Source organism: Macaca thibetana, chromosome 5 (genome assembly GCF_024542745.1).
Source record: "Macaca thibetana thibetana isolate TM-01 chromosome 5, ASM2454274v1, whole genome shotgun sequence".
Classification (NCBI taxonomy): Eukaryota; Metazoa; Chordata; class Mammalia; order Primates; family Cercopithecidae; genus Macaca; species Macaca thibetana.
In genome coordinates this window covers 82,567,363-82,588,539 of record NC_065582.1, presented here as the reverse complement: position 1 = coordinate 82,588,539, position 21,177 = coordinate 82,567,363, and the positions used below count along the sequence as shown (strand labels likewise).

The 21,177-nt window shown below is 35.5% G+C and overlaps 2 protein-coding genes across 2 annotated transcripts in view; both read right to left on the bottom strand.

The window, feature by feature from the left end:
- Positions 1-21,177, bottom strand: part of PPA2 (inorganic pyrophosphatase 2) — a 1,020,900-nt gene that overhangs the window by 920,688 nt on the left and 79,035 nt on the right. The gene's annotated exons all lie outside the window — the stretch shown is intronic.
- GIMD1 (GIMAP family P-loop NTPase domain containing 1) lies at positions 7,904-17,866 on the bottom strand. Its single transcript, XM_050791500.1, has 2 exons — positions 17,474-17,866; positions 7,904-8,941 (listed from the first exon to the last, which is right to left on the bottom strand). The coding sequence occupies exons 1-2, from the start codon at positions 17,864-17,866 to the stop codon at positions 8,681-8,683; spliced, it is 654 nt and encodes a 217-aa protein (XP_050647457.1). The 3' UTR covers positions 7,904-8,680.

Genomic DNA, 21,177 nt, shown 5'->3' with positions numbered 1-21,177 from the left:
GTAGCATCATCAGTAGTTCATTTGTGCTGAAATTTATGATGACTTACTACAAAAGAGTACATTGCAAAAATGTCACATTTCTCTTTCTCAAGTACTGTATTATGCCTTGCCAAATTATACCAAATGTCCATGCTTCCCTCCATAATTCCCCCAGGTCTTTACCATGTAGAAATCCATGCTAAAGAGAGAAAGAAGTGGAGACTTAATGAGTGATTTTTCAAGTTGTATGAAAGCATTGACCAAGTTATCCATTCAGCCCTATTCAGTACTTGTTTTCACAGAAAACTTAATTCTGTTTTATTTGTATTGCTGGGATGGGAGAGCTCTTGCAGAATCTACAAAGAAATATGTCATTGTTGGCAAACTGGACATAACACTTCAGCATCTGATGTATTCTGGTTTTTAAGGATTTCAGCAGTAGGAGGTAGTGTTTGGTGAGAGGATCACTTTGAGCCCAGGAGAGCGAGGCTGCAGTGTGCTGTGATTGCACCACTGCACTCCAAACTAGGCTACAGAGTTGAGACCCTGTCTAAAAAAAAAAAAAAAAATTCTTAGTTGGGGAATACCTCACTGTTTCTTGTAACTGGGCACTAAAATGGCCTGAGTATACCTCCTCAACTTTTCAGAGAAATGATATGTCCTTTTAAAATATAAAAGTATCAGAAGTATACAACATTAGCCATGTATTTCAGCTACATAAATAGTGACACAAGTCCCGATTCTAGGTGCTTTCCAACAGTATGAAAATTACAACTTCATCACGAAGATGCCAAATAAAAGGAACGAGGAAGGGCAAATTAGTGTGCTCAACAGGCAATAATGTTGCAAATTTGCTGTCCTGTGGAGAAAGCTCTACCCTCCAAAATTTTAGTTAAGGAATAATCATGCCTTCTCTAACAAATGTAAGGGGGATATATTAATAATGCATGTCTACTGTCATGGATTTTATTACAGAATTACTATTAAGATTGTTATTGCCTTCTAACTAGTCTTTTCATGCGTTTTATCCACCTCTTAACTCCTTATGAGGTAGATCAGTCATTTTACCCCAAAGAATCAGCAGAAAAGTTAAATAATTGCCCATACAAAGTTGAAACCTGGTTTAATTGTTTTCAATTCTTACTGATCCTGTGTTCTACATTACATCATGCTTTCTTAACATGTTAGTTAAATGGTCATGTGGTTTCTTTTATTTGAATGAAAAGTTTAGCTTATGCTAGATAAAAATAGTGACATAAAAATACCTAAATTTGAGTAGTTTATGATTAGCTCTTTTAGTGGAATACTTCAGAGATTCTAAAGGGAGAGATGAGATTATTAAACACTCTTTGGAGTGGTTACGAAGAGAATTTATCAATTTTTTTTCTTTTTACTATGCAAATTTATAGGGAGAATTCACTTGGCAAAACCAAGCTGCTGCTGCTGCTGGTAGCAGTTGCCTTTTTAAAGAGCCATATACCATGATTCTTTGAATAGTGTGCTGTTATTGACGGCACTGAATGTGTAATGACAGTCCATCCCAAAAGCCAACATATAGATGTCACTAAGTTCCATATACACAGATAATTTAAAACAGGAACATAGGTGTACTCCATTTTGGTACTACTTATAACCCCAAAATTTGCAATAATGATGAAAACGATAGTTGCTGATGGCTAATATGCCTCTGTACAAAACTGAATCATCTTCAGGTACCAACTTGGAATGAGAAAGAGTCACTTACACATTCTTATGCATTGCACTTTGTATAGCTATGGTTTTTCCTTTGAATAAATCTTGGCAGAGATAACTCATAGGAGTATAACTCCATAAAAATATTTGGAGGAAGGACCCAGAACAATGAAATAATTGTTGGTGTGAAAGTGAGCCATCTGGAATTTCAGAGTGTGAACTAATTATTGTATATTGTATTTTTTCACCCTTATGTATTCGGGGTTTTTTTTTTCCTTCCTTTCTAACTTCCACCTATCCTAACAACACTATTCCCAATTCTCTAGATGTTTAAGTACAAAAATGTGTGTAAGTGTGATTTTATGTCTTCATCGACATCATTTCCTATCTGGCAGGCTGTTGGCCTTAGTAACAGGAGCAGAAACAAGCCTGAGACCCAATAATTGCAAGAAAGAAAAATCCTTTTTAATGAAGCGTTAGCTACTCTTGTCCTTCCCATTACTACATAATGCCTACAGAATCGTTCGAACAGCCATTGTTAATGTCCTATTTCCTCAATGGCATTCATGTGATGAACCTTCGTATTAAGGCTGCTCTGACAAAGTTTTACATTTGTTTTCGTAAATTGCCTCATTAGAATATCATGCATCCCAGCAGAGAAACGCACTCAATATATACGTGCACTTTTGGTTATCAGATTGCATATTTGGCTGATACTGGTTCACTTAAAACCCCTCAAATTTTCACACCTGGGGAATTTGGAAAGAACAGTGCAAGAGTCATCCAAAATCAACACCACAACTGTATTTCTCTTTGAAAAAGATTAATGAAAAATGCAAACTAAAAGTCACTTTCAATAAGTTTAGCAAAAGGGGATGATTTCAGTAGAAATAACTTTTTTCTAAAACTTTGTTTTCCTATAAAAGGATAACATTTTTGTCTTAAAACAGCACATACATTGAAAACAAAAAGAGAACTTTTCAGATACTTGTAAAGAGACTTGTTTTGAAAACAAAGTTTGAGTGAGAATCTGGGAAATAGCAATGCCACGTAAAAACATTAGCTTTATGTAAAAGAAGTACAGTATATCTGAAAATCAGTAGAATAGAAAATCTAAGAAAAAATTTAATTAAAAAAGTATAGATAAACATAGCTTTAAAAAAGGAAGTCTTTGAAAATGCTAATTGAGATGATATATCTAGAGGAAAAAGCCTGGCAAGAGTCAGAGCTGATAGGTTACAGGGGTAATCACTAATGACCCCAGATTGTATGCACTAATGAGACTTTAACACTAGCTGCACAAAAACATCAGATGCACTATCTTCCAATCCTCTAAAATATTCAAAGCACTTTCAAATTAAACTTTAGTAGAGATTTTTGGTGTCTGGATGAGAACAGCATACAGATTAGGCATCTGGAGGGACATGAGAAACTATTGCAAATAATAGACTCATGGGAAAGGTGGTAGGGTATCAGATGAACTTGCTGGACATCGTTTATTTAAAGTAATCCTAGTCTCATGGTTCTTTAGATGTGCAGGGGCAGAAAGATGTGATACCTTTCCTTAACCATCTTAAGAGTCAAAGCTGACATTCCTGTAACAAAAGACAAGAGAAAAACATAACGAGAACATTTAATCAAAGTTTTACATGATACACGAGCCCTCAGAAATGAAGACCAAAAGACTCAGAGATAACTGTCTATTTTATGCCTAGGATTGGTAAAGAATGGACAGCCATATAGCAATGTAATTGGATAAAAGAGAAAGTGCTAAACTGTGATAGACTGGGCAGGAAAACCCAGCAAGGCCATCCAGATTCTTCTTGGCCTCTGTAGCATGCCCTCCCCCGGGTATGGGGCAGGACCTTTCTGGAATGAGGGTCATCAAGGGAGAAGGGAGAGAGTGACCTAAGTTTTATGGCTTGCTTTCAGGATGAGGAATTCTGGTTTCTGTGACTTTCTTCAAGTGGAAAAAGAGGTGGAACATAGGAGGGCAGGAGGACAGAAAGACCTTGCTTCGGAAGCTCCTCCAATCTCCTTCAGTTCAAAGTCCTCAGCATGTCAACGTGTCATATTTGGAATATGGTCTTTTGAGCCCCCAACAGTTGCAAGTTGTAATTATCTCCAGAACACATGAGTTTATTCAATGAATATGCATGCACTGTCATCCAGAAAAAGCTGAACAAACCAGCCTCAAATGGAGAACAGCAGCAAGACGTTCACTTAAGTGCCTTAACATTCATGATTCAACATCCCCAGGACCAACTAACAAAATATTTCTCTACACCCACTATTCTGATTCCTATGAAAAGCTGGGATTGCTATTGCATAATGGTACACAGAAGAGTATGTCTAGAATTTAATGCCTCATGGATATTATGCTAGAATTCAGAGTATACTGGGCAAACACACTAACCAGAAAGATGGGAAAAGATGAAGAGGAAGGAAAACAGTGGTAAGATACGGACCTTCTACTATTTGTATATTGAATTAAAAGAGCTAATGATAAACTACCAGAGGATATGCAATGTAAATTATAAGAAAGGACTCTTGAAACAAAAGGGGCAACCTGCAAGGGGGAGGCTTGAATTAAATAATTAACTATCTGAGCACAATCTAGTAATATGGGGAAAGAAAAAGCATTCCAAAGTCCACTTCTCTATGGAGGATAGGAGAAAGAGAACTAAGGAGGAAATGAAAGTATTATAAGAGTCTTATTTTAATAGTGGGAAATTATTGGTAAGGGGAATAGTTCGTACTGTGTCATCAGGCAATAGTAGAGAAATATGTGAATTCAGGGGCAAGAAAATAATCTTTAATGAAGGTGAATTAGAGTAGAACTTCCAAATTATCAAGGGGAAATACTGAATTAATACCAATGTTATCAAGGTTGCAAAACTAAGGAAAAGAAAAAATACAATAAATACACTAATATAATAAACATAATGAGAAATATTAAAGGAAGATTTAATAACGTGGGGTGTCATTTACCATACACACACACACACACCAAAATAATGATTTTTTAAATTAGGAAAAACAATCTAAGAATATACATGAATGAACACCTGAGTATAACCAGAAAATATTTTGAAAAAAGGAAAAAAGTTTGACCTCCTAGATATCAAAGAATGATATAAAATTATTATAATTAAATCACTCTGGTATTGAGAACAATATAAATAAAATAGAATAGGATTAAGAATCCAGGATAGATCCAGAAATAGATCCAGGATATACATTTCAATCTCTATCTCTAGCTACCTACCTACCATTTAAGTAGTAAAAGGATGAATTAATAAATAGAACAAATAAAACTGGTTACTCATCTGAAAGGAAGTAAAACGAAAACCCCAGCTATATCATGTACACAGAAATATATGACTATAAAAAATTTCACAAATGCAGTTTGGCAAAACTTACCATACAAAGTTAAAGGACAAATAATAGATTTGAAAAAACAATTGTTACTCAGAGGACAGACAGAGGGTTAATATCTATAACATACATAGAGCTCTTCCAATTTGCCAAGCAAAAAGTAATCCAATAGAAAAAAAAAAATGACAAAAGGACAAAGGATATGAAGATCCAATTCATAAAAGACTAAGTCTAAATTACCAAAATACTTACATAAAAATGTTCCAAACACATAAAATCTTTCCAGTTGGGAAATGCAAATAAAGTAACAGTGGGCTGTGGTTTTACATTTATTCAACTGGTGTTAGCAATAGGTGTTCAAGATGATAACACCTATTGATGGGGAGAAAACAACTCATGTTGTTGGAAATCAAGTTTATCACAATATTTTTGCAAAGAATCTGTTAAGATACATTAAATGTATATATACTTTGACCCAGAAATCTCACTCTTGGGAATATAACTTACAGAAAAATAGTATTAACTAAAAATATATGTACAAGAATAGTTGCTTGAGCATTGCTTTGGGTGACAGAAAACTGGAAAGCTCATCAATAGAGGAGCAGTTGCATAAATTTTTACATAAACACTGTGAAATGTTTTTGCAGACTTTAAAAAGAATGAATTTGGGCCATATTTTAGGTTTGGAAAAATTTAAATGAGGTGGTGTTGAGATAGCCAAGTAAAAAGGGCTCCCAGAGAATCTCCAACTGGCCTGCACATAGAGGGGACAAGGTGGAGCCATGGGAAGTTTTTGTTGTTTGCAGAGAGGAGGAGCCTGGCCTCTCCTGTTACTGGCTGGTAACCTGGGATTCAATTGGTGAGATGGGGGCCCATTAACAGGAACCCCTCTCACTTTGCTGAGTTTTTTTTTTCATTTTTCACCCAATAAATTCCGTTTTTCTCACCCTCCTATGTGTCCATGAGCCTAATCTCTCTTGGTCGTGTGACAAGAACCCAGTTTTTAGCTGAAATGAGGAGAAAGTCCTACAACAGTGTTAAACCGAAACAAAAATATATTATGAAGAGTATAATATGAAAACTTGTTTTTAAGTAGAAAAGTCCTATATATTTTTATGTGTTTATATGTGCTGTGTGGGGGTGATTATCCGGACATGAAGAAAAATAGAAACAATGGACACCAGGCTTTTAGTTGGCATCGGTTATCTGTAATGGGCAGATTTGCATGGAGAAGAGGAGAGAGGTAAAGGCAAAGCAAAAAAAGCCACATAAGACTGCTAAAAGAAAATAAAGTATGTAATATTACCACATTTAAGCACTGACGTGAAAATGGATGTGTGTGTATATACACACACGCATACACAGTAGGAATACCTTATCCAGAGGGAATATATTCCAAGGCCCTAATGGATGCCTGAAGCCAAGGAGAGTACTGAGCCCTAAACATACTATGTTTTCCTATATGTACATTCCTGTTATAAAGTTTAGTTTGTAAATTAGACACAGTAGGAGATTGGCAACATAACTAATAATAAACTAGAATAATTATAACAATATACTGTAATAAAAGTTATGTGAATGTGGTCTCTCTCTTAAGATGCCTTATTGTATGTAATATTTTCAGATTGCAATTGACCACAGGTAACTGAAACTACAGAAAGTGAAATCACAGATAAGGGGTGATACTGTATATGCAAATATAAAAATAAATAATTCAGGGAAGACCATCACATTTCTGTGACTAAAAGCTCCTCTCTATTAATCATCAATATCAGGCCAGCCTCACAGAGCTTAAATCCTTAATGTTCTGCACCATATATATTACCTGAAATGAACTAGTATTTGTGTTCTAGAAAAGTTAACTGACAACACATAAATGAAGCATATGAAGAACTTAACACCTGAATTCTTTTCCATCCTCCTTTTCTCCAGCAGTCACCATGGTTTCAACTTCTTAGCATAAAGTCTCTTTCTCTGTCCCAAGCCCCCCCAACCCGTGGGGCAGTGTCAGTTCTCACTGCACTTCCAAACTCTGCACCATTGTTTAGTCTCCTACTTCTCAGTCCAGGGCCCACAGCATAAGAGAAAGAGGTCATGCAAAGAAATAAGTGAGATATTGTTTTAAGTTGGAATCTGTATTATGCTTTCCTATAGAAACACTGTATAAATCTAGCACAAATTCAAACATGTACTGGAGTTCACGTAATGTTGTGCATTGAAGTAGGCTTTTGAAGACTATTCTGGGAGAATAACCACCAGCTGTAATCCTGTTTCTAATGGAAAATCCAAATCCAGTATATTGTACACCAAAAAACCAAACAAAAAAACCCTTTATAAATTAGATTATAAAAACAAACTGTTTGTAAATTGGAAACTATCTTTGTGAAAGAATTTTATAAATTATGAAGTTTGTATACAAATATTTATGAAAGTGATCTGATTTTGACTTGCTGGTGGACTTCACTCATATGACTGATTAGAATTATTTTCCTTCAATTTTCACTGCTACCATTGGGACCATCCTGAAGCTCTCCACTAAACCATAGTGGCCAACCTTCAAAGGTAGAAGGTCTTTAGTCAAGGCTTTTTTCATAGTCAATTATCACAATCATTATACTCATTTTTGCAAAAGGGCTTGCTCTGAGTTTTTACCAAATGTTTCCAAACTGAAATAGAAACCACAGGTTACACGGAAGTGGAAAAGAAAATTAACATATTTTAAGCAACTACCATGTGCCAGGGTGTTTAATCATTACAATAACTATGAGTAGGTATTCCAAAGAAGGAAACAGACTCTGACAAGTTTAAACAATTTTTTTTTTTCTGGCAGTAAGTAAGCAGTCAAGCTAGTTCCTTTTTAATGGATAATAACTAAGTATTTTTAACTTTTATTTAAATATACCATATACAAGTAGTTTATAAATCACAAGTGTTTGTTGTTGCATTTTCACCAAGTGAACAAATCCTGTGAAACCAGGCTCCAAATCAAGAGAACAAAAGAACATGACCAGAATCTCAGAAGCCACACCAAGTGTAACCTTTCACTCACAATCCCCTCCCTAGGGTTAACCACTCTCCCGATTTCCAGCACTTCTACCATCAGAGTAGTTTAGATTACAATTGTTTTACTGTTTTTGAACTTTCTGCACACGGAATCATGGAGTATGTACTCTTTTATGTCTGGCTTATTTTTCAACATTGTGTTTGAGCAATTCACTGGTATTGTTACATAGAGTTGAGCTTGCTTATTCTAATATCCCACTGTGGGAACGTACCACAATTTACTTAACCATTCTACTATTAATAGACATTTGAACACTCTGTATGTTTAGCTTTTGAATAGTAGTTCCATGAACATTATTGTACATACGTGTCTTCTAGTACACAAATATACACATTTATGTTGGATATATACTCAGGAGTGTAATTGCTATGTCATGGGATTTGCATTAGAAATCTTGAATCATTGATGTTTTTTTTAGCTTCCAGTTTTCCAAGTGGTTATACCAATGTACACTCTCACCAGCAGCATATCAGAATACTTATGGTTCACATTCATGTCAATAAAGGCATTCTTTGTAGCTAGGCTTCTGACTCCGATACCCAATGCTCCGTTCCTTTCACCTAAATTTCATTTAAAGGTAAGAACTTGGTAACAATTCTTTTTTATAAATTCCATGATTCTTTCTAAGATTTTCATTCGTTGTTCATTGAGTGATTTTCCTTTTTTATACTGGAAAATATATTTGTGCTGAATAGAATTTAGCAGTGTTATCAGGGTATCAGAGGCCTCATGTACATATTTATCTTCAGTAAACCCAGCCTCTTCTATTTTTTCTGCATGGGTAAAAAGAATGGCTGTGTAATTCATCCAAGCATGCCCAAGAAGTTCCTGAAAGAGAGAAGTTAAATAGCTATTGAACTTGAACTATATTCCTCAAACATGAGCAAAGGATTTATTATGGTCCAATATAGATAGCCAGCAGATCCATATTATTATGTTTCTGAAAGCTGATATACGAAGTAGGAAATGAAGACAGGGTCAAGTATTGTAAGCAAATGGAGGGAAAGGGCTTGACTTTCTGAAAAAGGCAGGATTAAACAGATAATTAAATTCTCTCTGTTATTTTGCTATGATAATTGATATATACACAACCTCAAAACTGCATTGCTGCATAGATTTTTCAACATTCAGTAATCATTTATACTTGTCTGACTATCTGGCTCCACTTATACTTGTCTGACTACCTGACTCCATTAAAGCCACTGAATTTAAGTCAGAGGACCTTGGTCAAGGGAATTGTTTTATCTTTTACTTTTTGTAGAAATATGTTATCATTATCATTACAAGCATCTACTAAAGATATGAAATTACATAATCTGTTAAGAATCTATTGATTAATCAGGTGACATGTAATGGAAAAGCTAAGATAAAAATACATTTGGTGATTTGGAAGAACCACAAAATATTATTACTATGATTCTCATCTTCCTGAATTCACATGCTTAAAATGGAACACAATTTATCTGATGACTTCCTCTAACGTGGTTGAAAAACACTGAAGAGTGGCGTTCCTTTGTTTTAGTAATATGTAGAAGCTGGTTATGTAATAAATTCTTGTTTGATTAGTGAATATAAGCTGATATAAAGCAGAAGTAACAGCATGTGGCAAATTGTTCATGTAATATGAAAGGCATCTAGAAATAACCCTTGAACTTTTTTGGATATTTCCAAAGTTATATGAAATCACAACGTGACAACAAAATAGCATTCCCTCCATTCCGAATCATACTATTACCAAAATATTTCCAAAACTACTACCAGTTTATAGCAAGAAAAATACAAAATGCCTAGGAATAAACATAATAAGAAACACCAAGACTTCTAATAATCAGAAGAAAGAAAGAAGGGAGAAAAACTAACATTTAGTGCCAGATATTATGCTAAGCACTTTACATGCTTTACCTCATTTGAAGCTTAATGCAATTCTTTGTGGGAGATACTATTATTACCTCCATTATGATGTTGGCAAACTGACTTACAGACTTTGAGTTATATGTATTAACATGAACCCTGGTTTTCAAAAATTATTGAAAATATTGAAAGACAGTCTGGGAAATCATTTTCAATGTACATAAAAAATACAGGATTAGAATTTATAATATTGAAAAATTGAAAAGAAAGACAAAAAGAATGAAATAAGTAAGAAAACAGAAAAGGAAGAAAGGAGAAAGGAAGGAAGGAAGGCAAGAAGGCAGGCAATAGGGAGTAAGGAAGGAAGGAATCTGGATATGTAAATCTAACATGAAAATACTCATGAGAACTATGGGACAAAACATTTAAAATTAGAAACATCACAATCATGGTTACCAATTACAACTGATACAGTCTGGCTTTTATCAGAGTCATTTATTTATACATCAGTTTTTACAACTTCATAGTGAACTCTTTGAAGGCAAGATTCATGTCTTTCCATATCAATAAAAGCTTTCAGCACATTGTAAATTCTCAGTAAACATCTGTTAAATTAATTTGGAATTTAGACCCTCATTATCATCTCAAATAGAAGGCTTAGGGTTCTATTTATTTCTTTTCAGGGTTTGGTTTTGAAGTATAATTAATCTTTGTAAAACTTCTTCTTCTTCTTTTTTTTTTTTTTTCTTTTGCAGTTTATCACCACGAATTTGCCTGTAGTCTAGACTTTCTATTTTCTCTTCAGAGGGACTCTTTCAAGGAATAGGCACAAAATTTTTCATCATATCTGTTCAAAATTTGTCTACGTATACCCACCATAGAATAACTGCATATTTCTATTCCTCCTAAAAATACCCTGCTTAAAGTTTCACGATCAGTATGTTAGGGAATAATTATTGTAATATCAAGATTCTAAACATTAAAAAATAATTGTTTAAAAAATTAGCATTCATATAATGTCAACATCCCATTTTGCCTAATGGTAACATAGCAAAATTAGCAGACCTCTTTAGAGTTTGTTGTATATTCAGTATACTGTAACAGATCTCTGCCGGAAGAGGAGTCACAGAGTTGCAAAGTAAATGAACAGTGATGTTATGGGTTGAATTGCATCCTCCCCCAAACTCATGTGTTGAAATTCTGATCCCTAGTTCTTCCGAATGTGATCTTATTTGGAAATAGGGTCATTGCAAACATAATTTATTAAGCTAAGGTCATTAGGGCGAGTCCCTGTCTAGTATGATTGGTGTCCTTATAAAAAAGGGAAACTTGGGCAAACACGCAAGTCCCAGGAGAGTGCCATTCGTACATGAAGATAGCCATCTACAAGCCAAAGAAAGAAGCCTGGAACAGATCTCTCACAGCCCTTAGAAGGAGCCAACCCTGACAACACCTTGATTTCAGCCTTCTAGCCTCCAGAACTGAAAGACAGTAAATACCGATATTGTGGTGCTTTGTTACAGCAGCCCTAGCAAACTAATGCAAGTGACTAAAAAAATTAATACAGTACTAAGTATATTAGATCTGGGCTCTGGGAATACAGTGATCTCTGAATCATTTGCATCAGAATCACCTGTGAGGCTTTCTAAAAATGCATTAGAACCATTAGGGCTAGATCCTGGAATTTGAATTTTATAAAGCACTTTAGATGATTTATTCCTTTTGCAAATATTTATTGAGGGTCTACTTTGTTGTAGGCATGTTCTACGTGGTAGGGACGGGTGTGGAACAAGACAGACATATTCTGTTTATATTTAGTGGAGATTTTTGTGTGCTGAATTAACTTAGAAAGGGAGACAGACAGGAAAGAAATACTTTGAATTTGTTTCAATTGCAAATCTGATAGAAATTATGTTAGTACTATAGAGGTGAGCATTTTGCCCATTTTGGGGTGGAGGTGGGAAGTAGGAGTAAAAAGGAAAGATCAGACAAAGTGCCTTGCATGTGATGATGCAGTGACCAGATTCTTAAAAAATACATAGGAATTAACAAAGTAATTAATGTAATCAAGCATGATTGAGATTGTACAGCATTAAGATTTTATTTCTAAACAAGTACAGCTATTGATTTTCAATCACTCTTATCTCTGAAAGTTTATCAAATTTAGAGCCAGACCTGATATTCACCAAGTACATTATAAATATGGTCACACTGATTGTCAAATATCAAAATGTTTTCATGCAAATTATTAAATAGCTACTGCTCTTAACTACTTGAGAGCCATCCTAAACTTACCCTTAGATATATATTGGCTGATGTGTGGACTTGTTATTAAATATTTTTGAGCCCCAGTGACTTAATGGATAAGGTATTTGCCTCCTTAAATATTTTTGAAATATAGTATTGCTACAATAAAAGCGCATATTAAATAAACTATTTTGCATAAACAGTCCTTTCTTGAGTTATATATCACAACACAGAATTATTTTCTTTCTAGGTTAGTACTTAATGAAGTAAATGGTTTAATTTTCGTAGTATTTCTTTTGTTCCTGTTTTTCTGTATTGTAACATTAACATGTTCCCTTTTGGTCTCCACCAGACATTTCCCGTAATTTAAACCACACTCTTATTCAGAGAAAATGAGTAAAAGCACCTAAGGAAAATAGATTTGTAAGCTCCATGCCACTTTAAAGTCCATGTGTTCAGCCACTGGGAAGTTTTTACATATTTATAATTATTTACGAAAGGATGCTCATATCTTAAGCTGTGAGAGAAATTACACTTTTGAATTACTGCCAAAAACAGAAGAGAGGGGTTGATTTAGCTTAAAATCTTTAAGTCAATTTTGTCCAGAAAATAGTTGAGTATTTGAAAGTAGTGTTGCTTGCTGAATAGTCATCATGTTAGTGGCCAAACATGTTCTCTATGGACCCAGAGAAAGAATAATTACAGTTGATTGATACCTCACGTAAAAATCCAAAAGGAAGATAAGTTAATGTAAGTTATCTGGTGTTAATAATTTAAATATAGTACTAAGCTAGATGAAAATTTTACAATCAATCATGAATTGTTTGCTTTCTGAGCGCTAATGGGTATGAGTCCATTTAGTCCTTTTGGGACAACTGGTTAGGATATAAACTTTGTTATCCAGGAACTATGTTCATTTTCCCAGGACCTCACCAGCCCTGCCCCATTTGTTTGTGGTTGATGAAATCATAGCATCTGGACTTTTTAGGGGGAAACTAAAAAAAAAAAAAAAAAAAAAAGCCAACTATGACATCAACTGAGAAAAAAATCATCATGGAACAGGAGGACAATGAGGACCACTTTTTTTAATACTTTATGCTATTCCCTTACTCTCACCCCACTTAAAACATTACATGTTCCTTTTCAGAGAGCCAAAGCTGAATGATAATTTCTCATTAGGTCAGATCCAGAGAATATTCAACCTCAGAGATCATCTGTATAAACTGCCTCTTTTTACAGATGAGGGTATTGAGGACTTGTGGTGTCAAATGACTTGGCCAAAGTCATAGGACTGATGACTGGCAAGTTTGGACCTGGAACCAAGGTCCCCTGTCTTTCCCACTAAATTGGGGCTTTTCAGTTTAACCATACTAAGCCAGTGAGGATTTTTCCAGATTTTTTTCTAAATGAATAAAAAAGTTACTTCTTATGGTTATAAATCAGGACCATGTAAACTTGATTTTACTCTATTTTCTTCTGAAGTCTACCAGGATAAACCTAAAAAACACCATTTCCTAATTTTAGGATAAGACAAATACTAACAATAAAATAATAATGACCAGAGCTATTTGCTGTGCACTTGCCACGTGTCTGTGCCTAAGCTATATCATTTACTGTTAATAGGGTATTAATCCCACAAGTAACCCAATGAAGTACATACTACTGTCTTTCTCAGCTTACCAATGAAGTTTAGAGAAGTTACTTGCCCAAGATCACAAAGCAAATAAGTAGCTAAGACTTGAATACTTTAGAACCCATCTCTTAATCTCTATGCTATCTTGCCCGTATATAGTAGTTCATTTGAATGAGTGCTCATTCACAATCTCGGTAGTGGTCATAACAATAACAATACTAGTAATACTTTACCATTTTCTGTGACCTTCTGTAAGCAGGTGCAATGCTGAGCATGATGTATTTATTAAATATAATGCTCAGAACTCTTTAACATACATAAAATTATCTCCATATTACAAGTAAGGAACTGAAACCAAGAAAGTTTTAGTAACATTTATAGTCATACAGCTATAAAGTAATTAGGCCTGTTTTAAAACTAAATTCTAACAACTAAACCCATAATCTTACTTTAGTATTTTCAGGCTCTGAATTGGCTTTTCTGAGCTTTTTGTAAACACATTTGTCTGCAACATCAACAGTTCAGTTGTTGATTATGAAATAAAAGTACATGCTTGAAACTTGCTTGTACACAGTAATAATACATAATACCATAATACTGGGGGGAAAATGGACCATAGGCAATGGCTAGGCTCCATTCCTAGTGCAGCTTGGCTGTATGCTAGTTCTTTCCTTGAGGTGACTATATTATATCTTCTCTGATTCATTATTTGTGGGTTTGTAAACATTTAAATGAGATTCCAGATAACATCCGAATAAATTCTTCCTTCTATTTCTAGATTTTGGGGATATGACTCACTGATATCTCCATCATTTTACTGTAAATTAATACAGGCCTAACAAAAATAAAGAAAAAGGGATCATTTGGGGAAAATGTTACCATTGTCACAGCCGGCAGCATATAACTCCTCTGCAAAATATTAAAGTAAAAATTGGGGAAGATATTTAAAGAGACAGCAGGGAGGCATGGGAAAGAAGAAGCTACTTCTCTGACTCTGGCTTGGTAGACTCTTTCCACAGAACTAGTCAGTGCCCCTGCAAAGGGGTAAAAGAAAGAAAGCAGGCACTCCATTCTCCATTTTGCATCAGCCAGGAAGAAAAAGAAATCCATAGTGTGCCTGAAACCTGAGGACCTAACAGCTTCTTGCTCCTTCCTAACAGCTGCTGGTCCTGTTGAATATTCAGACATTCTGCAACTGCTTCCAATCTGTGAGCACATACAGATGGCTGCCACCAGCATCTGAGGCACCTTCAGGAAGATCATAAACAGCCAGCCTGTGCTTAAGTGACCATCAATTAAAGACTGTAGCAGAACCCAGGAATAGGTCTGCAGTGCTCCCAGGGATCATAGGCCACTCAAGATTATTAAACCTTAGCTGCTGATTTTCTTGAGAGACAAGTTATTTATTCCAGAAAGAAATATTTGGGATCTGAGCTTTGCCGTAGCTCATCTCCTCGCTGCCTTCAATTCCTGAATTGCACACTGATTTGGAAGACAGCTGTAAGAGAAGACTATATGCCAAATATTGTTTTAAAAAACCAAAGACATGTAGGAATTGAGTTCACATGTATAAAAAAGCCTCACAGATGACATTGTTGTCCTATATCCTAAAACTAGTAAAACCTATTTTCAAAATTTATATTATTTAAAAGAACCTTTTGGGCTCAGCATAGGTTCATGGTAGGGAAAAATATTGAGACATATGAAGAGAGTCAGGGTAGCTTTTGAGAAAGAGTTGTTTATGTGTTTACTGAATTTACTGAATTATATCCATTTACAGCCTCAGCTAAATGTTTACTTAATAATAGGTTTCAATGAATTTTTAAGAACTGTCTAAAGATTATACTGATGTCATGGATGCAGGCTTCCCACCACTTGATTTCTACCAGAAACATTGTTTGAAATACAGGCTTTCACAATTTGGAGGAGGTTTTGGGCTTTCTTAGATCCCATATTGTTTCTTAATTGCAATCGTCTTCTATTCTTCTTTACATTTGTATAGCAGGTCCCTGGTTTTTCAGGAGTTGCATGATGAGGACTTTTTTTTAATGCTCTTGTCACCCTGATTTTTCCACTAGTTTCTTGTGATTGTACCTATGGCATTTTTTTTTTTCATTTTTAGAAACATACACAGTTACCAAAAAACAATGGGTTTATCTGTCATGTAGAAGTATCTTTTCTAGTTGAAGGGAAAAAAATCTTCATTAAAACAAAGTAACTATCTTTCTGGGCTGTAACAGCGACTACGTCAGTATAAGCTGAGACTGAACCAAAAGAAGAGTAGCATTTTTACAAGTTCTACTTGAACAGGAAAGATCTGTTGGCCATTCTGTATAAAGTTTAACTGTGGAGCTTCTAGTAGACCTGGCGTCTCTGAGCTCAGTGACTCATTGAGGTTCCTGAGTAATACTAGTGAAGTCCAGCAGCTATATTTAGATTGACTGAGATGAAGAAATCCACAGATTGAATAGAGCAGCTCAATGAACAGTTTCCAGGAATTGTTAGTAATAGTCTACACTGGACTGTGTGGACTATTGTTAGTAACAGTCCACACATCATACACACATACACACGTACACACACACACATACACACACAAACTCCCAACTCCCTCCATCTCCTAGCTGTGGTCATGCACAGGCCTCTTATCCAGCTCCTCTCCTGGAGACTGGCTGAATAAGTCTCCAACTTAGTGACCTATAACGAATGAACAAACAAACAAATAGGAATAGACCACCAGGGAAAGGTGGCATGTGTTATTTATGCTCAACCTGAGGTCCCTGTGGTCTTCTTATGGCTAGAATGGAGCAGTCACTTATGCTACAGCTGATAAGGCAAGCAAAGAATCTGAAGTTCCAAATTGTTTTCCTGTAAAGAATGCATAACTCTCCCTTGAATGCTCACTATAACTTAAGTCTTATGAAGCCCCCTCTCATTCACTATACTGCTTTGGCACTTAATGCGTTATCTTTTTCTGATTTGTTTATCTAATTTTCCTCTTCTAGACTGTAAACTTTCTGAAGGAAGGGCTCGTGTCTCATTTACCGGTCATTAAGCACTGTTCAGATGCTCAGTAGAGTGTTCAATGACCAAGTCAGTGAATGAGCACCCATTTCTTGGTCAACTATAAGAGATTGTCCCTTTGATGCTGAATGGATGCAAGTCAGCGTTTAAGTTCAGTGGTTCTAAGACCTGACTGTTTTTGAGAAATACATGGAAAGTTTTGAAAATGCAGATATGCAGGCTCCACTCCTGGGAGTCTGTTTCAGCATGTTTTGGATCAACCTTCTTTAACAAACAGCCCAGTTGATTCTGATGCAGACAGTCCAGGGACAACATTTTGCAAACTTATTTGGGTTTTTTGTTCCAGGGGTTTGAGGCTTGGTTAACCTCTGAAATTTAATATCTCATTTTTTTTTTCTACGAACCAGTTGTAAAATGACTGATTGGGTTCCTCTGAAGGAAGTCATAAAAATGACTTGGGAAAATCAAATAATTTTTACTATTCCTGGGTGACCAACACTTAGTTGTTTAAATTACTATTTTTACCAGTTCATGGTTCTTTACTATTAGGATAATGCCCTCCAAGAGGTAATAATGGCATTAGTGCAATTGCATCTTAGTATTACCTGGATCATCTGGACTGGGTCAGTTACTTCCTGCCCACAGAAAGGTACATCTGCTCTCTGAACCAGGAGTGCAAGGTGGAGACCCTCTTGTCCGAAGTGATGTGCCAGAGCCTCTTTGACTTCCTGTTTCACATGCTTCTTGCTCAGCCTGCTGTGTGGATAACCTGGAGTGTCCAACACCTGGACTTGCAGGGTTACCTCTCGACCCCCTCGACGCATGAAGCTATGGAGGTGACAACTGCGGCCCAGGCTACAGCGTGTGGTCACAGAACAGGGAGCAAAGCTGCTATGAAAGTCTGTGCTTCCCAGCAGAATGTTTCCAGCAGAACTTTTCCCACTCTGAGTCATGCCAAAGAGGGCCACGTTGATGATTACCTTGTTGGGGTCTGTCATGGCTGTTGGAAAACAAAGGCATAGCATGCATAATGAGGCTTCTACATTCCCCCAATGTAAGGTTTCTTACCTGGCCTGGTTGCACTCCAAGTAGGATTTGTTTTCCCTTCATTTGTAGTGACTAAAGCATGGAGGAGGACTGCTCCACTAAAGCGGAGATGCCCCAGTGACAGAAGGGAATGTGGAAATAATATCAGTAGTTTACAATGAGAAGGGAGAGAAGTCAAATACAGATAAGGAAGGATTTAGGAAACAGTAATTGCAGAAAATGAGGGAAAAAAATCCCAAATTGCATGAAGATCATATAAACCATGTTTAGGAGAAATATGTTAACTATCAATGTGATAGGTGAGTTGGTTTAGGAAAAGGTGTTGAAGTTCCTGAGCTCAGGGGCAAAGCTAGCAGTAGTATTTAAAGGTTATTCACTATTGGAAAAGTAAGTATAGAACAGTGGAAGAAACAACCCTTCTTGCATTTTTAACATCCCCCATCTTCCCACTTCCCGACCTACTGCCTGAATACACAAGTGGTATCTGCAAAAAATCATCCTTCCCGATTTCCTGAATGCTTCTTTTCTATGAAATATAAATAGTGTTAAAGACGACTTCTGTTTACCAAATTTTTTTTTACAACCAGGGAACATTGGTGAAAATAAAAACTCCTTGTAATTCTGTTATAAAATAATTAATAAATCATCTCTATGGTTCATTAGTGTTAGTGTTGGCTCTTTAATGAAGAAAGTCAAGCCTAACACATTGGGCAGCTCAGTTAGAAGGAAGGAGAATCTTGGGAGACTCTATTCCGTGTATAATACCTGTACAGTGGCCGATCCTTTGTACACAGCATAAGCCCCCTATAGCATTTTAAGGTTATTGATCATTTTCACTAGATTAATAAGCAGAGTTACTTGCCAATTGCTAAAACTGACCACGCTGCTGATTCAGAAATAAAGACATTTTAATATTGCACATTTATTACTTTTGCTTATATCTTGTAACTTTACTACACAGTTTTAAGTACTGCAGGTCCTTCTTGTCCTTTAATGCCCCTCACTCCATTATACCCACACCCTAATATGAACACCTTGAAGGAGCTTCATACCTCCATAAAAAGACACTCATTTTGTAGGTTCCCCCAGTTCACACTAGCTCTCCCAGCTCATTCAGTGGTGTCAACTGCAGTGAGATGCAGTCAATTTCTTTTTACTCCTAAATCAGCGGTGTAATGTTTTTAGAAAATTAATTATGCAATCCCAATCCATTTGCTGTATTTCACTTACCTTTTCCAGTCTTGAAAATGCTTTCTCCACAAAGACGTCTCTCGCCCTGGCACAGCTGTTCTTTCATATGAACTTTCACCTTCTGATAGCGTTATTGTACCACTCTGGGACTGACACCATGTGTATTTTATTTAGTTAATCTATTACCAGATAGCCTCTTAATAAATGATTAGTTGTCTTCCCCTAATCAGCACTATTTTATGACACCTGACAGACTTGTAATTTTAACAGGTACTGAAACATTCTATTTTTAGTATTTTTTAATTTAGTGCATTTCTTATAGGTAACAACTTATTTATAGCATAAAGAAATGCAAGATGGGTATTAAACAGAAATTAGACATTCTATAGCAATGATTACAATTTTTTCATGATCTACAACTAGATCATGACTTCACATCAGTATTTAGTTCATAATACTGTTCAAATTTTTTAAGATAATTCTTTTTGCTATATTCATATAATAAAATGTATTATTTTATCCTAATTTATGAAACCACTGGGATGATTATATTGGCACATGCAGCTTTCATATCAATTAATGAGAGTATATTTAAGGAAAGGAGTACAATTAACTATAACTTGAAGTCAAATACATTTTTTTCTTAACAACTTGGGTTTTATTTTCTTATTGAAAACTCAAATTTTATTTTTTCTACTTCTTAGTATATTACCCATACTAATTCAAAATATTTTCTTGGTGCTTTAAGTAGTATGGCTATAGTATGATTCGTCTTCTCTTGTATTTCTCAAAAAGTCGATGAAATACGTATTTCTGGGTGAAAGAAACTTGGAGACATCTGGAATGTCTTATGACTTCATGGGCAGAGAGTTAAAAAGTCTTCTTTCTGTGTGGCTATGACAAGGAAGGCATGAACTGGCTTCCTTCATCTGATAAGCACATTGGGTTTCTTGAATGAAGCGGAAAGAATCTCCCCCAGGTGGCAGTAGCAGCCTGTTTCCTAAGAAGTGATTTTGAGCCAGAATTATTTTAATTTTCTCCCTTAAACTGTAAATGGACATTCTTCAACCATCTACACAAACACATATTAATTGTGTGGGGGATTTTTTGAAGAAGAACAAAGCCAAATTTTCTTTGCTTTATTCTTTATAGAACACAGCAAGCATGAGCTCTTAGTTTTTCAACAACCCCCCGCCACGTCTTCAAAGTTACAGTTTAAATGATTTGCTGAATGCAACAGCTAACTGTTTAAAAAATAAAGTTCAGAATTCATGAGCATGATTATAAGTTCCAATAAGACTGATAATTTTTTTGATAATTTTTCATAAGACTAAAGCAGGTTTTAGATTTGAGTCAATTTAGAGGTCTTATGCAGAATAATTTATTATTACATGATGTTGAAAGCTTGATTTTTTAATCAAGGTGAAGGAACAATTTGAAAAATTACATTTGCAGAGACTTGGCTAAATATAATGTAGTAGGGATTAAAAAAATGTATTATCTTTTAACAGCTGACTGCCGAATTTCTCTTAGGAAGGATACTGTCTGAGAAAATTGTTTAATTTAGCTACTTGAGGTAGAAAACAGGATCCTGAGAACATGAACTAAACTCACAGAAATTACTGTAATAGCCAATCTGCTGGTGAAGGGGAAAAGTCAAGAAAAGAGTAGAGAAGATCAAGGTATAAAGGGAGAGAAGGAGTGAGAGACATAAAATGAGGAAGTGAGAGAGAGATGCAGGGAGGGAAGAAGGGAACGGGGAAGGACAGAAAAAAGAACTATGACATTATAGTAGGATAGAAAGTTAGATCTCTCAGTTTTGTAAATGTAAAGGGCTAAGGAACTATTTTAGAGCCAGGCACATTTACAGTTTTCTTACATGAAGGTGGCTTTTTATTTTTGTTTTGTTTTTGTTTTTGCTTTCTATTTTATTTTGATGAAAATTAATGGAAAAGTCTAAGTTATACTTCTGTGTTAGTGCAGGACAGGCACCACAAAAATTGGAGATTGTGGGATGACATCTGAATTAAAGTAATTTAGAAGCGGCAGAAAGTTAAAGCTAGAAGGACTG

What these genes read in the sequence shown, in the direction of transcription:
- GIMD1 (XM_050791500.1), bottom strand. Translation starts at nt 17,866, where the DNA reads ATGACAGACCCCAACAAGGTAATCATCAACGTGGCCCTCTTTGGCATG. An exon ending in ACCCAGTCCAGATGATCCAG is followed by an intron (nt 8,942 to 17,473) that starts GTAATACTAAGA and finishes TCTCTCTTTCAG; the next exon opens with GAACTTCTTGGGCATGCTTG.